The sequence below is a fragment of the Podarcis bocagei genome (genome assembly GCF_964188305.1).
Source record: "Podarcis bocagei genome assembly, chromosome: 9".
In the NCBI taxonomy this organism is placed as follows: domain Eukaryota; kingdom Metazoa; phylum Chordata; class Lepidosauria; order Squamata; family Lacertidae; genus Podarcis; species Podarcis bocagei.
The window spans coordinates 79,353,962-79,379,587 of record NC_138134.1 but is presented as its reverse complement, the minus strand read 5'-3'; the positions used below and the strand labels follow the sequence as shown (position 1 = coordinate 79,379,587).

Sequence of the window (25,626 nt, the reverse complement as noted above, 5' to 3'; positions counted from 1 at the left end):
ACCTGCAGGAGATTACAAAGGAGCCACAGCTCAGGGGGATGACAACCACTTGCATGCAAAATATAATAATAATAATAATAAATTTTATTTATACCCCACCCTCCCTGGCCAGAGCACCAATCAAATCACAATAAAAACATAATGGGAGGGAAAGGGGAGGGGGGGAGAGAAAAAAACCCCAATTTAAAATACAGGTTAAAATGCAATTTAAAATGCAGCCTCATTTTAAAGTAGCCCATAGATCATAAGGGTCAGACCGAGTCCAAACCAAAGGCCAGGTGGAATAGCTCTGTCTTGCAGGCCCTGCGGAAAGATGTCAAGTCCCGCAGGGCCCTAGTCTCTTGTGACAGAGCGTTCCATCACATCGGGGCCAGTGCTGAAAAGGCCCTGGTCCTAGCTGAAACCAATCTAACCCCCTTGAGGCAAGGGACCTCCAAAGTGTTGTCATTTGTGGACCTTAAGGTCCTCCACAGGGCATACCAGAGAGGCGGTCCCGTAGGTACGTAGGTCCTAGGCTGCATGGGGCTTTAAAGGTCAAAACCAGCACCTTAGGCCTGACCATGTACTCCACCGGGAGCCAGTGCAGTTGGTAAAGCACTGGTCCTAGGTTCCATTCCCTGGGGCATCTCCAGGCTACTAGCTAGAGCAGCTAAGCCTTATGGTAAAGGTAAAGGTAAAGGACCCCTGGATGGTTAAGTCCAGTCAAAGGTGACTGACCTTATCAGTAACTTTGAGCAGAGCCTTTTCAGTGGTAGCACCCACCCCCTTCCCACCAGACCTGATTTTCAAGTGGCTCTTATTATTTTTTCCCCACCGAGCCTTTTTCTGTGGCCACAGAGCTGGTTGATCCCAGTCTGCTGCAGCTGCTGCCTTTAACCGTATGAGTTTCCAAACAGTTTTATTCTGATATTTTGAAAGAAAGGACGAAAGGAAGGAAGGAAGGAAGGAAGGAAGGAAGGAAGGAAGGAAGGAAGGAAGGAAGAAAGAAAGAAAGAAAGAAAGAAAGAAAGAAAGAAAGAAAGAAAGAAAGGGTTTTATGCAATCATTTTTTTGGCTATTTTATGCTAATGTTTTTGAATTTCTCTCTCCACGTTGTGTGCTCTGCTGAGCAGCCCCGCAGCCAAAGAAACAATGTGTTTTTATAACAAGCAAACAAATAAATAAAAACCGCCACCTGGATGCCAAACGCTGCTCCGTAAACAAGAACATTCAATTAGCCTTGACTGGCTGAGGTTCAGGCAATCCGTCCTGCGACTTCCAGGGAGGTTGCAAGCCAGCTTGGAGTAGCTGAGCTCCCCCTGGATTCCTGCATCCTCAGACACGGAAGAGGCCAGCCTCTGGGTTCTAGATGTGGCAGAACCCTTCTCAGGCCTTCGGCCGGTGCCCTGGGCAGCCTTCTGCCCCAACGTCCAAGACCCCCGCCTCCCCTCGGCTCACCTTCTCACGCTGGATGAGCTCAAAGGCAGCCAGGAGCTCTCCGGCGCCCCGGCTGCCCCTCCAGATGGGATGCCACGACAGCCGCGACTTGTGGTCCAGGCTCGGCTTGCAAATACAGCGCCCCATGAACTCGTCGGCGCCCTGGGGAGAGGGAGAGAGAGTCAGGGAAGGGGGACAAGGCAGCCACACACACGGCTTCTCTGAAAGTGGGGGCGAATGCTCAGAGCGAGCCAGAAAATACCGTATTTTTTGCTGCATAAGACACACTTTTTCCCTCCTAAAAAGTAAGGGGAAATGTGTGTGCGTCTTATGGAGCGAATGCAGGCTGCGCGGCTATCCCAGAAGCCAGAACAGTGAGAGGGATCTCTGCGCAGTGCTCCCTCTTGCTGTTCTAGCTTCTCACCCTTCTTCCTCCTCGGGGAAAAACCTGCAAGCGCCACACACACGCTCCACGCGGCTCGTGAAAGGGAGCGCTGAGCAGAGCCTGGCATGTTTAGCCTGGAGAAGAGGAGGTTAAGGGGTGATATGATAGCCATGTTCAAATATATAAAAGGATGTCACATAGAGGAGGGAGAAAAGTTGTTTTCTGCTGCTCCAGAGAAGCGGACACGGAGCAATGGATCCAAACTACAAGAAAGAAGATTCCACCTAAACATTAGGAAGAACTTCCTGACAGTAAGAGCTGTTCGACAGTGGAATTTGCTGCCAAGGAGTGTGGTGGCGTCTCCTATTTTGGAGGTCTTTAAGCAGAGGCTTGACAACCATATGTCAGGAGTGCTCTGATGGTGTTTCCTGCTTGGCAGGGGGTTGGACTCGATAGCCCTTGTGGTCTCTTCCAACTCTAGGATTCTATGATTCTATGATTCTATGCATACAAGCTCTGCTCAGCACTCCCTTTAAATAATATTTTTTTTCTTGCATTCCCCCTCTAAAAACTAGGTGCGTCTTATGGTCAGGTGCGTCTTATGGCGCGAAAAACACGGTACTTATAAGGACAGAATCCTCATCGTCTTCGCAATTGAGCAGGACGTTCTCCTCAACAAGCCCCAATGAGAAGTGCAGGAACATTTCAGGAGCTGGATACATGCACCGAGCGCATAGATGTGCTACATAAGCGACATGTAGATGCAATATACTTTATTTATTTAATTAATTTTTTAACCAACAACCAAAACACAAACAGTGAAAACCCCCAGGCAGCTGATACATTGGGTATACATAATCAATAATAACATATTCAAATCAACCATATGTACACTTCAATATACCTTAACACTCCTCCCTCCACAAGGTTTATTTAACTTTTAACATTTTAATTGCCCCAAATTGTTCAAACCTGCCCAAATAATTCGATATTTTCTCAACCCAATCGGCCTCCTCCTCACTGACGTTAAACCCTTTCATTTTATGTATCTTCACAGTTAGATATTCTAAGATTATAATATTTTTTTCAATTTTCCCCTCTCTTGTAGATGAGGGGGTTTGCTTTTGTTCATTGCTATGTAATTTTGTGTCATTATATTGTAAACCACCCTGTGACCCTCGGATGAAGGACAGCACAGAAATTAACAAGTAAGGATGTATATGCATGCTAAAAAGGAAGTGCACAGTTAAACAAGGGAATTTGCTTCCACAAAAGGCACCAACAGCCTTTTGATAGCTTAAAAAAAGGATTTAAAAAAAGGAACGTGTCCAGAGGAGGGCAACCAAAATGGTCAAAGGCCTGGAAACGATGCCTTATGGGGAACAGCTAAGGGAGCTGGGCATGTTTAGCCTGGAGAAGAGGAGGTTAAGGGGTGATATGATAGCCATGTTCAAATATATAAAAGGAGAAAGGTTGTTTTCTGCTGCTCCAGAGAAGCGGACACGGAGCAATGGATCCAAACTACAAGAAAGAAGATTCCACCTAAACATTAGGAAGAACTTCCTGACAGTAAGAGCTGTTCGACAGTGGAATTTGCTGCCAAGGAGTGTGGTGGCGTCTCCTTCTTTGGAGGTCTTTAAGCAGAGGCTTGACAACCATATGTCAGGAGTGCTCTGATGGTGTTTCCTGCTTGGCAGGGGGTTGGACTCAATGGCCCTTGTGGTCTCTTTCAACTCTATGAGTCTATGATTCTATGATTAGGCAAATTCACGGAGGAAAGGCCTATCATCGGATTCTCCTAGCCAGGATAGCTCTGCTTTGCCTCCGCAATCAGAGGCAGCGATGCTTCTGAACCGCAGTTACTGGAAACTACAGGAGGCGAGAGATGCTTTTGCGTTCAGATCCTGATGGCAGGTTTTCCCATAATGGGCAACTGTTCAGCCACAGCGGGAACAGGATGCCAGAGGGGCTGGACCCTTGGCCTGACCCAGCAGGACACTTCTTATGTCCCTAACTATATTGCCACTAAACTTATCAGAAAAATAAGAAATCAAGGTGACAAACTTTTTATAAAAGAATGGAAATGGTTTATTGAACCATTTACAAACAAACTGCAAACAGAGAAGAACATTGGCAAGATATTTTTATTAGCCTGCAGTTTTGTAAGAGTATACATTTAAAGGAGATGAATAAGTGATTGAGTTAATTTGGAATATGCAGAAAATATTAAAAAATAAATTTAAGGAACTGGAGAAAGAGGGGGAAGGAAGTCGAGTTTCGAAATGTTAAAATGACAGTAAAATTATTGAAATGTATAAAATTGAAAATCATAAATATATTTTTTTTTTAATGAAACTATATTGCCACTTTTTGCCTTCCTTTGAAAGTGGCATACAAATAATTATAATCCTCAGTATCCCGAAGAAACCTTTCTTGAGATTAGCCGCCCCATTTCCCCGGTGTATTCTCACGTTCCTACCCACTTACATAGGTGTCGTGGTCGTAGATTTCAACCACGATGTTGGGAGGGGAGTCGGCAACGTTCTGGGGGGCTCCATGGATCTCGATCTCGTGGAAGATCAGGGTCTGGTCCCAGGTGGGGTTCAAGGTGTTCTTCGCAACCACCGTCTTCTGGCTCTGGTGTAGGAAGGAGACGGTGGCGTAGGGATCTGAGAAGGAAGAGAAGAGGGAGGCGGGTCAAGGCAAGGTCCATGATTCAAAAGGTTCACGTTCTGCCGCGAGCCAGGATCAAGTCTCGGAAAGCTCTACAAAAACAAAACACAAAAACCCCTTAAATTTCACATGGGGGTCTGAACTGGGGGTGACCAAGAATGAGACCTCAGGGTCCACAGTGGATCGCTTGGTGAAGATGTCGACCTCATGTTCAGCAGCCATGTAAAAGGCAAATTCCATATTAGGGATCATTAGGAAAGGAATTAAAAACAAAACTGCCACTATCGTAATGCCTTTATACAAACCCATGGCATGACTTTGTTGGGAATACAGTGGTACCTCTGGATGCGAATAGGATCCGTTCCAGAGCCCCGTTTGTATCCTGAGTAGAACATAAGACGCAACTGCGCGAGCATGGGTTGCGTTTTGCCGCTTCTGCGCATGTGCATGATGTCATTTTTAGAGTCTGCGCATGCACGAGCAGCAAAACCCGGAAGTAACGCGCTCCGCTACTTCTGGGTCGCCACAGAGCATAACTTGAAAATGCTCAACCTGAAGCACATTTAACTCGAGGTATGACTGTAAAAAGTCCAATTCTGGTCACGCCGTTGCATTTATATCGCACCTTTGCCTCCAAGGAGCTAAAGGTGGCTGACATGGCTTCACCTGTTTCCTCATTTAATTCCCTGAACAACAACCCTGAAAGGTAGGTTAGGCTGAGAGGGAGGGAGTGGCTGGCCCAAGGGCTCGCAGCGAGCTCCATGACCGAGTGGGGATTCGAACCCTGGTCTCCCGGGTTCCAGTCCACACTTTACACATCACTTCCTCGTGCAGGGTAGAGTTTGACTATGGAACTCTCTGCCACAGGAGACAGTGATGGCCACCAACTTGGATGGCTTTAAAAGAGGATTGGACCAAGTCATGGAAGAGAGGGCTATCAATGGAAACTAGACATGATGGCTGTTGCTCTGCCTCCATAGCTGGAAACAGCAAAGCCTCTAAAAACCACAGGAAGAGAGAATCGCTCTGGTGCACGAATCCTGACTGCAGGATTCCCATGGGCATCTGGGACTAGACTGGCCTGATCCAGCAGGCTCTTCAGATGTTCTGGCCAGCGTTTGAGCAACCTCCAGCTCCCTTGTCTTCTGTCCAGGGTCCTGATGTCTTGCTTGACATCCTTGACTCCTTATGGTGGGCACTCACAGTTCCAGACTCCTTGGGAACTGCGCATGCATGCACACAATTGCCAGGGCCCTCCTAAGTCCTTCAACCGCCACTGAGGAGCGGCTCCTTGAGACCCTCCTCAGAAATGCCGCGTGAATAAATGAGCTATTTCTCAAGGAGCTTTGAGACCAAACCCAAACGTTGCGTCTGGAACCATCCAGCGAGGGCTAAATATGGACACTTGCAATGCGCAGCCTGTGTGTGACTATTTTGTGGGTGTGATTCAACAGTGTGTGGAAAATTCAGTCTGTGCAGTTAAAGCGGATTTGGCACTTGCAAAACAAATCCACTTTAAAAAATGGACCTTGTGTGCTAAGGAAAATGATGGTGGAAAACAGAGAACAACTGCTTGAGCTGACATCTTATGAAGTGCCCTCAAACCAATGCAAACAGACCACCATGCAAGCTCAACGGATCGTCCGGGTACCACCTATGAGTCTATTATTCTCTGCAATGCGTATGCCAAACGGAGCCCATCACCCGTGCCATCTTTGGGAGCAGAAACACAACCAGTTCCCGATTCTTATAAGTGCAGTTCCCGTTACTGCCAGCTTGCACAATGTGCCACTTTTTTTGTTTTGTTTGTGGGGCTGGTGTTTCCTTTGCCACTCTGGGCCTGGCTCCAGAAACGAGAATTTGAAACCCAGCACTTTGACCTGCAGCCTGAAGGGCACTAGGCCAGCCGGGTGCCCGTTTTGTGCCACGGTGCCTGGAGTGCCGGGCTTCCCCCACTCCTTGCCTTGGTTGGCATCCCAGCCAATGTACATCTCCAATGAGCCAGGCAGTTTGTGATACGATCAGCTACAACAGGCTGAACTCCTGCTAGGAATAGCATGTCTTTCTCAGCTGACGCTTGTTGGGTTTTCCAGCCTGGGGAAGGTTGAATGCACTACGATAAACAGAACGTTAAATCCTTTAAAAAGGCCCTTTGTCTGAGCTTTGTATCCACACGCGGTTTTATTTTCATAACCACAAAAAGGCTCGCCTTCAAGGGCTCCTTTATGCTTTGTTCGAGGGACGGTAAATCACAATCCCACATTGTGGATGTCTGCTCCCTGTGTTGTCATTGGCTGCCATCCACCCAAGGGAAGCGACTCCCACCCGGGCCGGCCAATCAGGAGGGATGAGATCACTCTGGTTTGGATCTGAGGCAATAAACCAGCAACAAACAAGAAAAGGAGAGGGGAAATAAGGGGCTCATTGTGGACACGGACGAGAGAAGAGATCCCACGGGGTGGAGAGAAAGTGGGTGATCCCAGTTCAAGCCTGGTCTTGGTTCAAGATCAGGGTTGGGGCAGGTTTCCACTTGATGGTTTCCCAGTCCAATGAGTCAGAAAGCGCAGAAGGAACGTGCTGTGCGCTCATCATCACAAAGAAGGGCACATTTCAGGCTTGAGAAAACAAACCCGACCCACGACGCGTCCTATAAGGGCTCCCTTTTTCAGTGGAAACTCACAGCGAGGCCAAACGCGAAATTGCCAGCGAGAAGAGTTTGGCGACCTCCTCTCCCTCCGTTGATGATAACTGGCCCAGAAAATTTTGTTCCAGCGGATGTGCTTGTGCACAATTTCTAAATTAGAACCGTGAATGGGGGGGGGGTGGAAAGATTTTTCCGAGGAGGAGGAAGACAACAAGGTCCAGAAGGGAGCTGGCTGTGCTAAACCCCAAAACTGATTGGGGTGCAGCCTTCAGGAACCTCCCGAGTCAGGAGAGGACCAGGGAGACCTGAGGCCCATCTCCCCCTTCCCATCCCAGCTCAGGAGGAGATGGAGACGCCAAAGGAGAATTGTTCCTCTCCTCTTCCTCTCTGTGCACTTAGAGAAGCACAGGACTTTCCCAAAAGAAACTGTAGGTTGCTTAGGGTGCTGGGAATTGGAGCTCCACGAGGGGGATACTTCACTTCCCGGGGTTGGGAGGTGCTGTGAACAAGAGCCAGTGGTGGTCTGGTGGACTTTGCAGAGACCTGGGTTCAAATCCCCACTCAGCCATGAAGTCACACTGCCTCTCACCCTAACCTACAGGGATGTTGTGGGGGATTAAATGAGGAGAGGGAGAGCTTTGACTGCCACCTGGAGCTCCTCAGAGAAAAAGGTGGGATATCAATGCAATTGATTGATTGATCAATGGTATAAATGCAGCCCAAGTTGCTACGGGGGGGGGGGGCAGTGAGCAGCCAGGCCACTGTGAGGGTGAGAGTGGGGAGTTTGCCACGCCGTTCTCGGCAAGCCTAGCTTTGCAAATCCAGGAGGGAGACTACTGCAACTGCTTCACCCCTCCAAACAGCAGCTATCAACTCCTCAAAAGATTCCATCAACTGTGTCTCCAAAATTTTTTACACATCACTTGGGAAGAGAAGCCAACTAATGCCAGTGTACAGTGGTACCTCGGGTTAAGAACTTAATCCATTCTGAAGGTCTGTTCTTAACCTGAAACTTTTCTTAACCTGAGGTACCACTTTAGCTAATGGGGCCTCCTGCTGCCGCCGCACGATTTCTGTTCTCATCCTGAAGCAAAGTTCTTAACCCGAGGTATTATTTCTGGGTTAGCAGAGTCTGTAACCTGAAGCGTCTGTAACCTGAAGTGTCTGTAACTGTACTGGAAAAAGCAAAGATCACTAGTGTCGAAGCAATGATTCTTCAACATCAACTTCGTTGGACTGGTCATGTTGTGCAGATGCTTCATTCCCGTCTTCCAAAGCAACTACTCTATTCCGAACTTAAAAACTGAAAGGATTTTTTTTTTATTTTGTTTCAGCTATGGCAGACCAACACGGCTACCTACCTGTAATTAAAAACTGAAAGCGTAATGCTAGCGGTCAACAAAAGAGGTTTAAAGACTCTCTCAAGGCAAATCTGCTCCAGTTGGAGAACAGCCTTTCCCAAAGGTGTTGTGGACTTCGAAGAAACTCGAATTCAGGACGCAAGGGAGAAATGTGCTAAGAGGAAGGCACGCTTGGCAAATCCACACCATGATCAACTCCCACTTGGAAACCTATGTCCCCACTGTAGAAGGACGTGTGGATCCAGAATTGGCCTCCAAAGTCACTTACGGACTCATTGTTAAAACCATGTTTATGGAAGACAATCTTACTTGGCTACGAGGGATCGCCAAAGAAGAAGAAGATCCTGTTTGTATGGCTCCGGTTTATCCAGCTGAAAGCATCTGAAGCCCCAAAGTGATCACACATGAGGCAGGGAGCTGCAAACGGCCCACCTCACCCCCCTTTCACCCTATAGGTGTTGACCTGACCTCAAAACCCAGAACTCCCCTCTCCGCTGAGCGAACGCCAATGTTTGCAAAGCGTCCCTGCCCAGTTCAATTGAGAATCTGCAAAATATTCTCTGTGCAGGGAGACGGCAGCATCTTGGAGCAGATGAATGACATTTCCCCCACACGCAGCAAGCACCAGGAAACCTGCCATGTATTACTTTCTACAAACAGGCGTTTGTTCTTGTGAACAACATCCCGCACTGGGAGCCACAAAACACATTCGCTCACCATTTGCTTTAAACACACACACACACACACACACACACACACACACACACACACACACCAAAAAAACCACAATAACATCACTTTATTACCGTATTTTTCGCCCTATAGGACGGACTTTTTCCCCTCCAAAAATGAAGGGGAAATGTGTGTGCGCCCTATGGGGCGAATGCAGGCTTTCGCTGAAGCTTGGAGAGCGAGAGGGGCCAGTGCGCACTGACCCCTCTCGCTCTCCAGGCTTCAGGAAGCTATCCGCAAGCCTTGCAAGCCCGGCGGGAGTTCCTGCGGGTTCGCAAGGCTTGCAGGCAGCATCCTGCAGCCCGAAGCACGGGACACCCTCTGGAGGGCGCCCCATGCTTCACGCAGGTGTCCGCAAGCCTTGCAAGCCTGGCTGGAGTTCCCGTGGGCTCGCAAGGCTTGCGGGCAGCAGCCTGCAACCCACAAGCTCGGGGGACAGCGGGGAGGTGCAGCACCGCCATCCTTCTGTTCCCCGACCTGGTTTGGAGGCTGCCAGCCCCATAAGCTCGGGGGACAGATATCCGCAAGGCTGGGGAGTCCGGCAGGACTTCCCGCCAGGCTCCCTAGGCTTGCGGATAGCAGCCTGTTCTGGGGGCTGGGGTCAGGGGAAGCTTGGGCATCCCCCACCCCAGCCCCGGGCCGGGGGGGGGAGTGAATTTTTCTCCCTTTATTTCCCCCCAAAAAAACTAGGTGCGTCCTATGGGCGGGTGCGTCCTATAGGGCGAAAAATACAGTAATCTAGATTTCCAAGATAGCCTACAAAAGAGAACCACAGGGCAACAAAAATATCAGAAACAAAAGCAATTATCGTAGCAACAGTAAAAATGCAAAAAGCAGTAGAGAGAAAGCAGTTAAAGTGCCAGGCAATGTTTTTCTTTTATCTTTTTTGAAATGTCTAAAATGTGGCTCTCCGGGCCAACTGAGATCTGGCTTAATTATTTATTTTTTTAAAAAAAAACACAGATTAGTTGAGAGAACTTTACTTTCACCAGTCTAAGAATACTGGAACATCAGCTCCACATGTCGTTTCCATCCAGGCACCTTTAGAGAAAACAACGGTCCCTCACCCACCTCCAACAGCCTTTAAACTTCCAGCTCATTCCTGCACACTTTTCATTAATTGCCCAGAAGGAGAGGAATCAAATGCCTTTCTTCACACAGAGCAGAGTTAGGGCTAATCCACAAATACCTTTCCTCCCACAGGCAGAGTCCGTGCTTTAAAGCTCCATGTCCGAGTGCCCTTTGTTTTGCTCTGAGATTTCGCTGTGAAAAGCTGCTCTCTAAAGCTCACTCGGAACAAACATCAAACCATGGAAAAGTCCAATTGATGTTTGCTCCAATGGAGCACTAAAGAGAAGGTTTTCGCAGGGAAATCTCTGGAGGGGAAAAAACGAAAAACGCTTGGACACAGAGATTTTAAGTGTGGAGCTGGACCTGAAAAGAGTGAGGCAAAAGTAAGGCCCTGAAACAATGGAATTTAACTTCCATCATCAGACAACATGTGGAAATGGGCCAAGAAAACGCTCACAGGCTACTAGGAAGTTTGGCAGGCTGCTTCCATTCCTACACAGATGGGAACTGGTCCATTCATCTGCCTTCCTTGGCAAAAGGTCCTCAAGACTGACACTTTTCGGGAAGCAGGGAGCCACAGTGCCCTTTGAGCACTAAGGAATGTCAGTATCACACAGGGTGCTGTGCCTGGTAGCACTTTGACCTACGTCTAAAATCCCTGGGGAGTCTTGTTAACCAACCAAATGCAACCTTCCATGCTCTGGGCTCCCAAATCCCTTTGCCCCACCATCAAGAACGAATAAACAAACAAACAACTTATCCACATGATGCTGACACAAAACCCCACACGTACACAATGCGAAATACTGTAATGAAAGATCACTGTCCCCCTTCTTTCTCCCATATATCTCTCCCCACAATAAGGTTGCCATATTTCAAAAAGCGAAAATCCGGACACAAAGGTTCTTGAGCTTTTTTTGCAAAATATTCCCCCCCCCAAAAAAAAGGAGTTTTAAAGCTATTTTTTAGGAAATTTCAGCAAAACATTAACACTTTCATTATGGGCTGCCATACACCAGGGTTTCTCCAGATATTTTAGAAAATTCCACCCGGATGACATTTTCAATGGATAAATCCGGGTTATGTTCGGGAAAACTTGGACATATGGCAGCCCCCCCCAACCTCAAAATGCCTATGATAGCCACGTCTCACATGAAATGTAAATGACCTGTAGAAAGGACACTACGAATTGAAAACAGAGATAATATACGGACCTTAGTTATCCATGAAAATATTTCAATACAAACAAGTTAACAAATAAAATAAAGTAAAACCCCAAGGGAGCAATGCAATTTAGGAGGCCAGCTTACCTGAAAAGCTGTCCTTATCCATGGCAATCAGATCCCTCGCTTGATAGATATAACATCGCAGGTGGTACCTGTTCCCATCTTCAAGGGAAAGAGGGGGAATGAAAACAACAAATTATCCAAATTCATGCCGGAGCTTGAAAACCAAACTTGCAAGGCACAGTTTTAGAATGGCATTCCGTTACAGCACACAAAGTGAATTACAAAACTTCACGACCTCCAAGGCAGGGTGATGCCATCATCGGTGCCAACTCCCTGGGGCCCTGGGTGCCCAAGCACCCACAAAATTCCCCATGAAGGGGCCGGACACCCACAAATTTCAGTGCCAGGGCCATACACACTGCAGGGCACCCACAGTCATGGGGCCAAGTTGGCACTCCTGATGCCCACGGAGGAGGAGATGTTTGTCAGTGCCGCCTCAGGCAAACTGGTGTCCTTTGGATATTTTGGACTGCTCCAGTCATGGGGGAGGGGAATGGGGTTTGGGGGCAAAAGGGGTCTTGTGGTAGGAGCTGTTGAAGCTTCCACACACCCCAACAAACACACCCACCCACCCACCTATGGCTTCCCCACTCAAGTCCTCATTTCTTCAACAAAGAAGCTGTGCCAGAACTGGGCCTGGCTGGTGGTGGGGGGGCTTCATGGGGGAGACACCAAGGGGAGGGGGAGAGGCCATGGGGAGGTGAACATAAGGCACAGTAAGAAGAAGAGTTTGGATTTGTAAGGATTCAACTTTATATGCCACTACTGATCCAAAATTGGAGCCCTGGTTTATATACTGCAGGTGTGGGTTTCAGCAAAGGGGCACAAAATCTCCCCACACAGTTTGGCCAAAAACATGCACAGTCCCTGAGCGCCAGGGTTGTGTCATCCTAGTCAGATCTTCTGAGAACTGCAGGTTATTCTCTCTCTCTCTCTCTCTCTCTCTCTCTCTCTCTCTCTCTCTCTCTCTCGCTGGTGATTGCACACCCAGATTTTTTTTTAAGGGGCTGGTTTGCTACAATCATGAAAAATGTGCTTGTGTGATTGATTTGAGGAATTCTCTGAGCCCGGAGAGATCCCATCTCTCTTTTTGTCCAGCAGAAGGAGACCCCTTCCCAGTTCCCATCAACATCCTCTTGCTCTAAGAAGCCCAATTACCATATTTTTCGCTCTATAACACACACCCGACCATAACACGCACGTAGTTTCTAGAGGAGGAAAATCCGTAGGCATGCCACCCGTAGGCATTCCCTCCATAACACGCACAGACATTTCCCCTTACTTTTTAGGAGGAAAAAAGTGAGTGTTGTGGTGCAAAAAATACGGTAGATGCATTTGGCAACAGAAGCAGACTGCGTGCGCTCTTACAATCAAAAATGCAGGAAATTGTGGGACGGTTCACGCCAAAGTTGAGGGTCGACACCGATTTGCCATCATCACTCTTGTCGTCCGTCACTCCGCCCTGAAGAAGGAAATCAGTTCCATTATGAGCTGCAGCAGTTTTGAGATTTCGGGGTGATGAGAGGGTGGAGAGCCACTCCACCCGATGGCTAATTTTCCTGCAGGCGTAGGAAGCCAGCAGATGGCCGCCTTCAGCCACCGCACATGAACAATGGGAGTTGTAGTCCATCAAGAACTGGAGGACATCCCTGCTTTATGCTTTTTGATCCCCAGTGACATGGCTATCTCACTTTCAAAATAGCTGGGGCAACCAGCTACCCAATGGATAGACGGGGCAGAGAGAGTGTGCTTGGGGGTTTTTTTTGTTTTTTTTTCAGTGCCAGCCTAGGTCTGGGAAGGGATGAACTGGAAAAGTATTGCTTAATTCTAGCAATCATCTAATGAAGTGGCAACATGTACAACAAATGTGCAGAGTCTCATCATGCCACAACCTGCTATCAATGATGTGACGGGGTTGCTCCAGCGCAACGCTTCATCACAATTGCCCAACACTTTATTCCTTCTTTCCTGAGCTGAGGCAACATGATAGAAGTTTTTTTAAATGACGCCTGGTGCAGAGAAAATGGATAGAGAAAGTTCCTTCTCCCTCTCCCACAACACTAGAATTCAGTGGGGACATCCCTTGATGCTCAAGCCAACCCTTGAATTCTATGAGTGGCAAATAACTCATTGGCCCCGTAATGGCATTCAACAGAGCAGAGTGCAACCTTCTTCCAAGAGTTCATCCATTCAAGTCTACAGTTTCCAAGTCCATGTCCAAGTGTGCTTTTCCCCCCTGCCCAGTGTTTACTGCAGAATCAGTAAACTTTCAAGGTGGCCTCGAAACTACAACTAATCCAGAATGCAGCAGCTGGACTGGTGACTGGGAGCCAAGGCCATATAACACCAGTCCTGAAAGACCTACACTGGCTCCCAGTAAGTTTCCGAGCACAATTCAAAGTGTTGGTGCTGACCTTGAAAGCCCTAAACAGCTTCAAAGGCCCAGTATCCCTGAAGGAGCGTCTCCACCCCCATCGTTCAGCCCGGACACTGAGGTCCAGCTCTGAGGGCCTTCTGGTGGTTCCCTCACTGTGGGAAGGGCCTTCTTGGTGGGCCTTCTCGGTGATGGCGCCTGCCCTGTGGAACTCTGTCCAATCAGATGTCAAGGAAATAAACAACTGCCTAACTTTTAGAAGACATCTGAAGGCAGCCCAGTTTAGGGAAGTTTTTAATGTTCGATGTTTTATCATGTTTTTAGTATTTTGTTGGGAGCCGCCCAGAGTGGCTGGGGAAACCCAGCCAGATGGGCGGGGTACAAATAATAAATTATGATTATTGTGATTATTGTGATTATAGGGCAATTCAGGCTTTCCCGCAGACTTCTGTTTGTTACAATTCAGTGGTAAAGATTGGGTTCTCCTGGGGGAAGCACCAGGAGAAGAAGAAAAGAGAGGAAAACAGCTGTCAGATGCAGACCTGGAAATCCCAGACCTGTCCCTAGAGATGCAGAATGTGGTTAACCCTGAGCTGAGATAAGCCCAGACCAGTTTGTCACTGTGGATACTGGGAGACTGGTTTAGGGGTTGCGTTGGGGGCAGAGTGAGGGCTGGAACTCTCCTTAACCCCCAACCCTGCCCATAAAACACGACAAGCCTTGAGCTAGCTCTGCTATAAACGGAGCTCAAAGAACTAGCTGTTAAACGTATTTTGCTAAGAATGTCGGCCAGTAAAGTTAATGGAGTATAACTTCTCTTAATGGTCCGGCCAGTGCCTTGAAACCCGGCTTGAAAGGCAGCCCACCCCAGTACCCTTTGTCTCCTTCTCCCGCTCCCCAAAGGCTCCTTTTATCGCCTGCTAATTGGGGCAATCAGGGTGGAATATTTGGCTGCAGGAAACAGGGGCTCTGTGTGATGATCCCGCTTCCTGGATTAACTCAACCCCCCAAACTTTCCATCTTTTCAAGTCTCAGATGTTTGGCAATGGCCTGGAAAACGGCAACCACTGTGCAAGTCCCAGCCCCTCCGGGGGGGCCGCTTGGTCCTAGAGAACATGTCAGGTGGTCCAGCTCTTTCCACCCAAAAAATCCCCCATCAGGAATAGACATTAGTGTGAGATTCCTGCAGAGGAAACATAGGCTTTGCAGCTCCAACCATTCCTGATAATTGGGGGACGCTGAGATTTTGCTAACGCTGCCTTGAAAATATGCTTCTCCTTCTTGCCTTGCTTTCCCTCAAATCTTTTTGCTGGCCGCCTATTTTCTGGAAAGAAGAACCAAGGAAGTCTCAAGAGCTGGCTGAAGGGATCCACGGTTGCTTGCGCAGGCTTTTCTGATCTAAAGCCCTTCCTGCCCCCTGAGGAAGATCTTGTTGAGCCAAAGGCACACACAGCCCTGTGGCACAGCATGGCTGAGTTCTTCTCTTGCTCAGAGCAAGCCTGACTGGAGATTTTTTATAGCAGAGTCAAGCTGGGTCACACGAGACCTGCTCTAGCCTATTGTTGTTCAAGATGTTCTCTGTTTTGCCCAGTTGTTCACCCTGAGATCCCATCCTTTGCCCAGAGATAGGTGGTGAAGCACCAAATAGCTCCAAACCCAGCCTGAGACGTCATTCATGGCACGGATTCTTCCAGGATTCACTTCTGATAGAATCAGTCAACTCGGGTGGCAGTGATCTGTCCCATCAAGCCCAGGGCTTCTCAACTGGGGGATTCAGATATCTCAGCTGCGAATCACCTGGGCATGCATGAATCAGCCCCCAGGATTACTAACAGGGTGAGGCAGAAGGAAAAAGCACCTTGGTTTCCCCCCACCATTCCCATATGCACTTTTCAGGCTCTAGTTGGCACCCTAACAGGCTTCCCCAGTGTCAGGGGACTGCCATCGGAACAGGGGAAGGAAGCAGGGGGGCGTTTGGGATACAGAGAGCCTCCTACGCTTGTGAGGAGCACTCAGGGCTGATTTCCTTAAGAACGGAGAGGTTTGATCTTCTTGCAGTCCATGGGACTCTCAAGAGTCTCCTCCAGCACCTCATTGCTCAGTCCTAACTCTGGGTCATTTATGAACTACATTGGTACCTCGGTTTAAGAACAGTCTGGTTTACAAACTCCGCAAAACTGGATATAGTGTCCCGGTTAGAGAACTTTACCTCGGTCTAAGAACGGAATCCAAACAGTGGAAGGGCACCAGAGACAGGAGGCCTCATTAGGGAAAGTGCGCCTCAGTTTAAGAACGGTTTTGGTTTAAGAATGGACTTCCGGAACAGATTAAGTTCATAAACCGAGGTACCACTGTAGTTTAAAAAGCACAGATCCCAGTGCCATTCCTTGGGGGACTAAACTTTCTCCTTCTCTCCCTTTGGAGAATGGTCCGTTTCTTCCTGAGCTTTGCTTCCTGCAACTTAACCAATCTTGATCCACTCAAGGATTTGATCTGGAGGCTATTTTTGAGATTCCCATACCTTCCAAGGCGCAACTGCGAGCCCCCTGACCTTAAAAAACACACCTCCTTGTCTCCACTGCTTGTGACTTGCTACAGACAAAAAGTAAAGAAAAGAAACCTCAATAGGAAATGTATCTATATATAATATTTCCACCCCACCTTTCCTCCCATAGGAAGCCAGGGGGGCATTGATTTCATATTGGAGGGTCTGGCTGTTATTTTTGGTGCTAACTGCATGCTGGAAGTGAGAGAACTGACACATATTTACATGTGTTTACATGTGTGGACACGTTTCAGGAGGAAAGCAAAGGCAAGAACCCAAAACTGCCAAGAGTTGCCATTTCCCCATGGAATCCTGCAGGCAAACAGTAGCACAGAGTGGTTTTAAGGAACAAGGACATGGGCTGCGTGTTTTTTGTGTGGCTTCCCCCCCCCCCCCGGGATGGGGAATGAGATGCAAACTCAAAGCGAAGCCCTTGGCTGCGTCCCAAAGGTCAAGATGCACTTTTGAATTGGAAGCCCAGGAGTGCTTGGAAAAAAGGCTCCCAAAACCTATAAAATCTGGCAAAACCATTTAGCAAAGTATTCAGCAAAGAGCCTTGGAACCACAGGGATGGAACCCACTAATCCCAAGCTATGAAGAGCTTGGAGGGGATCCAGGATGACCTACTGCACTTGAGAATTCAGGACTGGGCCCCAACCCTCCCAGAGTCGGCCTCGCGCCATGAGGTCTGGCCGCCGAGCCAGGATGGGGGCCTGAGTCACCTGCTGAGCTGTGTGCACAGGGGATAATGTGCAGCCCAGCAGGGCAACACTCAGGAAAGCGAGCAGTCATGCTCAGACCAGGAAGCAGCAAATTGTGGGGCTGGAAGGGACCCCAGTTCAAGCTATGGTTTTCCCAGTAGTGATGTATGGAAGCAAGAGCTGGACCATAAAGAAGGCTGATCGCCAAAGAATGGATGCTTTTGAACTATGGTGCTGGAGGAGACTCTTGAGAGTCCCATGGACTGCAATTACAGATAGGTAGCCGTGTTGGTCTGCCATAGTCAAAATAAAAAAATTCCTTCCAGTAGCACCTTAAAGACCAACTAAGTTAGTTCTTGGTATGAGCTTTCGTGTGCATGCACACTTCTTCAGATACACTGAAACAGAAGTTGCCAGATAGCTATCTGCCAATCTCCCATTCCCACCACCCTTCTGAGTAATACCCCTCCCCACCTTCTCATTATATAGAAGGATCTGGCAACTTCTGTTTCAGTGTATCTGAAGAAGTGTGCATGCACACGAAAGCTCATACCAAGAACTAACTTAGTTGGTCTTTAAGGTGCTACTGGAAGGAATTTTTTTATTTTGACCATGGACTGCAAGAAGATCAAACCTCTCCATTCTGAAGGAAATCAGCCCTGAGTGCTCACTGGAAGGACAGATCCTGAAGCTGAGGCTCCAAGACCTTGGCCACCTCATGAGAAGAGAAGACTCCCTGGAAAAGACCCTGATGTTGGGGAAGATGGAGGGCACAAGGAGAAGGGGACGACGGAGGACGAGATGGTGGGACAGTGTTCTCAAAGCTACCAGCATGAGTTTGACCAAACTGCGGGAGGCAGTGAAAGACAGGAGTGCCTGGCGTGCTCTGGTCCAGGGGGTCACAAAGAGGCGGACACGACTAAACGACTAAACAACAACAAAAGGGACCAAAGGGTCATCTAGTCCAACCCCCTGCAATGCTGGAGTCTCAACTAAAGCATCCATGACAGAAATGAGGGTCGGGCAGTGAAGTGACCCATTTTGCCGGCAACACTAAATTGGTCACGGTCATTGAAACAAAATGGAATGCAGATTGCAAAGAGCTGCGTAAGGACCTCCACAAAGAAGTTATCGGGTATCCAATGGGTAGGCAAACTAAGACCCAGGGGCCGGATCTGGCCCAATCGCCTTCTCAATCCGGCCTGCGGACAGTCCAGGAATCAGCATGTTTTTACATGAGTAGGGTGTGTCCTTTTAATTAAAAAGCATCTCTTGGTTATTTGTGGGCCATAGGAATTCGTTCGTTATTTTTTTCAAAATATAGTCCGGCCCCCCACAAGGTCTGAGGGACAGTGGACCGGACCCCTGCTGAAAAGGTTTGCTGACCCCTGGGTTAACCCAATGTTCAGCGGCTGTGAAAAAGGTGAATTCCATGGCAGGGTTCATTAGGAAAGGAATTGAAAATAATAGGGGCCAATAACACCCTGCCCTTATACAAATCTATGGTGCGGCCACATTTGGAAAACTGAGTCCCATTTTGGTCCTCGCCTCAAAAAGGATGGAGCTGTAGAGTTGGAAAAGGACGATCAAATTAATCAAGGGGGGTGGAGCGAATTTCCTAGAAGATTGCAGCGTTTGGGACTCTTTAGTTTGGAGCAAAGGCGAGAAGACAGAAGTTTATGAAATTATGCCGGCACAGAGAAAGCAGATAAATAAAACTTTCTCTCCCTCTCTCTCAACACTAGGACTTGCAGACATCCCATGAAATTGAAAGATTCGGGACAGATAAAAGGAAACCCTTCTTCATGCAGTTAAACTATGGAACTCCCTGCCACTAGAGGCAGTGATGACCACCAATTTGGATGGCGTTAAAAAGAGGATTGGGCAAATTCCTGGAAGGGGAGAGGGCTACTGATGGGCTACTAGCCATGAAGGTTATGAGCTGCCACCACAATTGGAGGCACCAATGCTTCTGAATCTCAGGTGCTGGAAACCGCTGGAGGGGAGAACTGCTCTTGCATTCGGGTCCTACTTGAGGGTTCCTCATGAAGGCATCTGGTTGGTCCCTGTGAGAACAGGAGGCTGGAGGAGATGGGTAAGCTGTTTCTAAGCTTGTACGTTGTGTTCTTACTCTGGAGAAATTAAGATGGCGGGTGTGGCTGGAAAAGCTAATTCACCCATCAAGGAGCCGAACCAAAGAACACTGGGGTTTTTTAAAGGAACTCCTGTGGTGGGGGAAAGGAGAGCTGGAACAACCAGGGAATACCCTCCAATTTTTCTCCACTGGAAATAAGGATGTTCTATTCCATTAGGGACGCGGGTGGCACTGTGGGTTAAACCACAGAGCCTAGGGCTTGCCGATCAGAAGGTCGGCAGTTCAATGGGGTGAGCTACCATTGTTCTGTCTCTGCTCCTGCCAACCCTGCAGTTTGAAAGCACGTCCAAGTGCAAGTAGATAAATAGGTACCGCTCTGGCGGGAAGGTAAATGGCGTTTCCGTGCGCTGCTCTGGTTTGCCAGAAGCGGCTTAGTCCTGCTGGCCACATGACCCGGAAGCTGTACGCTGGCTCCCTCGGCCAATAAAGCGAGATGAGCACCACAACCCCAAAGCCAGCCACGACTGGACCTAATGGTCAGGGGTCCCTTTACCTTTACCTTCATTCCATTATTATTGTTGTTGTTGTTGTTGTTATCATTATCATCATCATTATTTCATTCTTTCATTATTTATACCCTGCCCATCTGACTTGCCCAGCCACTCTGGGCAGCTTCCAACATATATAAAAACATAATAAAACGCTAAACATTAAAAAAAAAACTTCCCTGCACAGGGAGGCCTTCAGAAATCTTCTAAAGGTTGTACAGTGCTACCTCGGGTTACATACACTTCTGGTTAGAGACGCTTCAGGTTACAGACTCCGCTAACCCAGAAATAGTACCTTGGGTTAAGAACTTTGCTTCAGGATGAGAACAGAAATCGCACGGTGACAGTGGGAGGCCCCATTAGCTAAAGTGGTGCTTCAGGTTAAGAACAGTTTCAGGTTAAGAACAGACCTCCGGAATGAATTAAGTTCTTAACCCGAGGTACCACTGTATAGTTAACTTATCTCCTTGGCTCAAGGGTTGCATAACCCTCCGATGAAAATAGGGACGTCCTAAGGAAAAGCGGGGTGGTTGGGGATCAAATCAGAAGCTAGGACGGCTTCTGTAAATCTGGAACTCTCCCTGGAAAACAGGGGCACTTGGAGGGTCTGCCAGGGTGTCGGAGGGGGCAGGGGATGAGAAAAGGGGGGCAGCAGGATGTAAGGAGAAGCTGCTCGATCAGGTTGGTGGGCCATCGGGTTCAGCGTCCTGTCCTCACTGTGGCCAAACAGATGCCACTTCTGGGAAGCCCACGAGCAGGATTTGAGCCATGAGGGAGGTATTGGGGGTGGGGGGCAGCCGGGTTGGCAGGGGGGCAGCGGACATATGAACGCACACAGGCTGGAAGACAGAGCACGGCCTCTATTCCAGGATTCCCAAGGCGGAGAGTTTGGCAAAGGCGGGGGGGGGGCTATCCCCTCCAAAGGCCCCCCACCAGAGCCCTGCAGAAGCCTGTTTTTCGGCCCCCAGCTGCCCTCACAGTAGCAGTCCTGGCTGCAGCCCCATCCTGTTTACAGCCTAATGAACATGAAACCAGAGCCGGGCTGCCGCGCTTGAAAGTCCCCCGTAAAACATCCCGGCTCAAACTGGCGCTTGAAAGGCAGCCGGACGAGACGGCGCTCCAGGCCCCCCACCCCACCCCACCCTCCCGTCATTTCCTAACCTCTCCAAAGTTCACCTCCTGCTGGGGAGCTGAGAGCCAGGAGTGTCTCACATGCACAAAGACGCACACAGGTTGCCCCGGCCGTTAGTTGGCGCGGCAAAGGCTTCCCACACAATGCAACGGATGCCGCCACCCAGATTGCGGGCTGCCCAATGCTCAAGGTTTATGGGGCCCCGAGGCCACGGCAGCGACAGCACCCGACTCACAGCGCAGAGTCCGGCCAGTTTCCTAAATGCACAGTGGAAGCTGTACACAGAACCTTTTACACCACGTTTGGAGTGAATAGAGGAGAGCAGCCCATGTCCTGGTGCTGTTATTCAGATCTACGGTGCCCCCCATCTGGAATAGTGGGCGCCGTTTTCTGGGCACCCTGCCTCCAAAAGGGTCCTGTCAAGTTGGAAAAGCCTCAAAACACAAAGCCAAAATAAGTATTTCTCCCATGAAAATAGGGACATCCTATTCCATCATGATAATTGCACTTTGGGCAGCTTCCAACCTACAGTCGTACCTTGGATCCCAAACGCCATGGTACCCGGATGTTTTGGCTCCCAAACGCCGCAAACCCAGAAGTGAATGTTCAGGTTTGTGAACTATTTTTGGAACCTGAACGCCCGAAGGGGCTTCCGCAGCTTCCAATTGGCTACAGGAGCTTCCTGCAGCCAATCAGCAGCCGTGCTTTGGTTTCCAAACGTTTTGGAAGTCGAACGGACTTCTGGAACGGATTCCATTCAACTTCCAAGCTACGACTCTATATAAAAATATACTAAAACACTAACTTCCCTCTGCAGGGTTGCCTTCAGACAGGTCAGGTAACGCTATGCCCTCCAACATTTCCCCAATGAAAATATGGACGTCCTAAGGAAAGTTGGGATGCGGGTGGTGCTGTGGGTTAAACCACAGAGCCTAAGACTTGCCGATCCGAAGGTCGGCGGTTCGAATCCCCGCAACAGAGTGAGCTCCCGTTGCTCGGTCCCTGCTCCTGCCAACCTAGCAGTTCGAAAGCACATCAATGTGCAAGTAGATAAATAGGTACCGCTCCGGCGGGAAGGTAAATGGCATTTCTTTGTGCTGCTCTGGTTCGCCAAAAGCGGCTTAGTCATGCTGGCCACATGACCCAGAAGCTGTACACCAGCTCCTTCGGCCAATAAAGCGAGATGAGCGCCGCAACCCCAGAGTCAGCCACGACTGGACCTAACGGTCAAGGGGTCGCTTTACCTTTAAGGAAAAGTGGGACATCAAAGCAGAAACCGAGACAGCTTCTCTAAATCAGGGGTGTCCCTGGAAAACAGGGACCTTTGGAGGGTCTGCTACCCTGTGAGAGAAGATTGCAGTGTTGGGGAGCTTTTAGTTTAGAGAAAAGACGAGTCTGGGCTCATCCCTTTGTGCCACATTTTCAAGGCACAGGTCAGTGCTTTCGAGGTCTCTCTCTGAGTGGGTTTTTGGTTGGCTTGCTTGCTTGTTTGTCTGTTTCTCTGCTTTTCCAGGGAAACCCGCTATTCATCCCTGAATTGGAACAAATGGGACCTGGGTTTTCCATGGAGTCGGAAAGTGTTCTTGAGCTCCTGCTTGGGGTTTCCCATTGCTGTATCTGCGTGGCCACCGTGAGAACAGGAGCCTGTTGGAAGACACAAGACCTACCCACTTTGGAAGAATGGCAGATGAAGCTGATTGACTGTATGGGACTGGCAGAAATGATTGGCAGAATCTGGGACCAGGGAGAAGAGTCGGCAGAAGAAGACTGGAAAAAATTCAAGGACTATCTACAAAAATATTGTAAAATTAAGGAATGTTGAATGATGCTGGATTGAAATTAAGTGGTTTCAAGCTGTAACTATGATAAAACGGCTTTCTTTTTGTAAGCAAGAATTTAAAGCTATAATAATTTAAGATGTTGAGATAAGGATTTGCTGTATAAACAACTTAAACTGGGTATACAAGAAGGGGAGGTATGAGGTGGTCGGGGAAATAAGTCACAAGAAAATAAGTTGTGAAATTTAAGTGTTTTTAATATTTTTATGTTTGTTTTTTCTTTTGTTTGTAAAAAATTGGAAACTCTAATAAATATCTTTTTTTTAAAAAAGAGAGAGAGAACAGGAGCCTGGACCGGATGGGCCCCTGGCCTGATCCTGCCGGGGTCTTCTTAAGAGGAAGAGAAGGGGCAAGAAGGAGAGCAAGAAGAACGGAAATCTCCGCACCAGATTAGACTTCCCAGAGGGCATCTTGTGGGGCAGGCAGAGGCCATGAAGCCCACCTCCTTCAGAACCACATTTTGAGGGCAGTCACAGTCATATGGTAAAGGAAACTTGGCCCGGTCTCAAGGCGAATAAGAATATACCAAAGAGGGGGAAAAAACCACCCTTTTAAAAAAAACCACTACATTACATTTTATATATTAACTTGTTTAAAACGTACTCCAAATGTCAAGAAAGAAGGCAAGGACGAAATGTAGCAAAAAATAAGGAAACTCCTAGGGTAGAGGGAGGGGGAAATATAATAGCGTCTTTGTGCTGGGAGTCCTTTGGTTCCCATTAGCTCCTTGAAAAGCCAAGAGATTATGAAATCCAATGTCTTAAGAAAGCCAGCATATTAGTTAAGAAAATAAATGTGGGAAGGGGGAGCCGGTGAGGGGCAGCTTTGGGGGAGAGGTTGACAGCGAGGCTCCCAGCCAGGCATGCGAACAGCGGCCTTGATTTCGGCAGCATTTAAAGCAGCTAGGAAAACAGCCCTGGACAGGTGTCTGTGACTCCCTGGGATGAGGTCATCGCAAGCGGGGACAGCTGCCGAAGGACACAGGCCTCGAACCCGGCACCTCGTGGGCCGAAGCCAAGGTGCAGCCCGGCAGAGCCCGGGCCAAACCGCTACAGTCAGACTGTGCGGCACTACGACTCCTAGGCGGCGCTGGTGGGAGTTGTAGTTTGAGCTAGTTGGAGGGGGCCAGGTCGGCCCAGTGGTCTGCCAGAGGTTAATGCCATAAGGACCTCAGAAGAGTCTGCTAGATCAGGCCAGAGGGGGGGCATCTGGTCCAGCCAGAAGGAGGATTGGGGGGGGGGGGAGTGAGAGGTTTGGTTGCACGGGACACAGAGCATCCGGGGTGCCATAATAATAATAATATTTTTTTTTATACCCCGCCCTCCCCAGCCAAGACCGGGCTCAGGGTGGCTAACACCTGATATAAAAGAATTGATAGAAATACAACTTAAAAAACAAGATTAAAATACAACATTAAAACATTTAAACATTAAAATGTAGCCTCCTTTCAGTGGTAACTCAAATCAAATCAAATCAAACTCAAATCAAAAACTTTTTGGGGGATAAAAACGTCAAGTCTTCGCCTAGGCCAACTATTCAGACTGGTCCTACGTGGGTCAGAAAAAAGCCAGGGAAGTCCCCAAGTAGGAGTTCCATCACAGAAGGAGAAAGGAAAAAGGAAAGAGGGGGGAGGGGATCAAGTGGATTCCAAGCCAAAGGCCAGGCGGAACAACTCTGTCTTGCAGGCCCTGCGGAAATAAATCAGATCCTGCAGGGCCCTGGTCTCATGAGACAGAACGTTCCACCAAGTCGGGGCCAGTGTTGAAAAGGCCCTGGCTCTGGTTGAAGCAGAATGAAAGGTGAGGGGGCGGCACCAAATTTTAACATCGCACGGGGCATCTATGAAGTTTGAGACCCCAAGGTCCACCAAAAGAGGCCACTCAGAGGCCCGTTTTGGGAGACCAGCAGGCAGTATCTGAAGCCAGTAGCACTGTCCCTTCCTGCCGTTTCTAGCAACCACCATTCAGAAGCATCACTCCCTCCAGATTTGATCCTGAAATGTCCCACTTTTCCTTAGGGTGTCCCTATTTTTGCTGGATATATGTTGAAGGGTATGGAGTTATCCCACCCCTGAGCCGTCTGAAGGCAATCCTGTAGAGGGAAGTTTATGTTTTATTATGTTTTTTCTATATGTTGGTAGCTGCCCAGCGTGGCTGGGGCAACCCAGTCGGGCTGGGTGGTGTATAAAGAGTAAAATTTTCATGGTGGAATGGGACGTCCCTCTTATTTTGGCTTTCTGTTTGTGAGGCTTTTCCAACTCCACAAGATCCTTTTGGAGGCAAGGTGAGCAGAACACAGCACACCCTGTTCCAAATGGGGGCACACCGTAGATCTGAATAACAGCATTAGGACATTGGCCCTTTCACTTTCAGGGCAGGAGATCAAGAAAGTGCCAGCCAGGGTGTGAATCATCCCTGAGGATTTTCCTCACTTTCCTGAGGCAGAAGAAGAAGAAGAAGAAGAAGAAGAAGAGTTTGGATTTGATATCCCACCTTTCACTCCCTTTAAGGCGTCTCAAAGCGGCTCACATTCTCCTTTCCCTTCCTCCCCCACAAAGCCATTTCTGACCTCGGGAGGAGAGGGGGTTGCGGGTTAACCCCTCCCACACACGCGGGGGCTGCCCTTTTGCCCCCGCGAGATCCAGGGAATCCCCGGGCGTGCCTGCGACCCTGCCCGCCAATCGGCGGGCTGGGGAGGCGTGGCCTAGCCTACTTAAGGCCAGGGACGCCTGGGGACCACCCTCTTTCCCTCTTGCCAGCTGAGCAGTTTTTCCCATCCCACCCACCCTTTAGGCTTAGTTAGCTTTGACCTTGCTATGGACT

General features: G+C 48.8%; 1 protein-coding gene across 7 annotated transcripts in view; it reads right to left on the bottom strand.

Moving 5' to 3' along the window:
• Window positions 1–25,626, bottom strand: part of DYSF (dysferlin) — a 201,252-nt gene that overhangs the window by 90,773 nt on the left and 84,853 nt on the right. For all 7 annotated transcript variants that reach the window (XM_081206891.1, XM_081206893.1, XM_081206895.1 and 4 more), the window contains 4 exons: window positions 12,940–13,033; window positions 11,593–11,670; window positions 4,289–4,470; window positions 1,438–1,578 (listed from right to left, as the gene is read on the bottom strand). In XM_081206891.1, coding sequence (XP_081063017.1) covers window positions 1,438–1,578; window positions 4,289–4,470; window positions 11,593–11,670; window positions 12,940–13,033 — 495 coding nt within the window. The remainder of the gene's footprint in view (window positions 1–1,437; window positions 1,579–4,288; window positions 4,471–11,592; window positions 11,671–12,939; window positions 13,034–25,626) is intronic.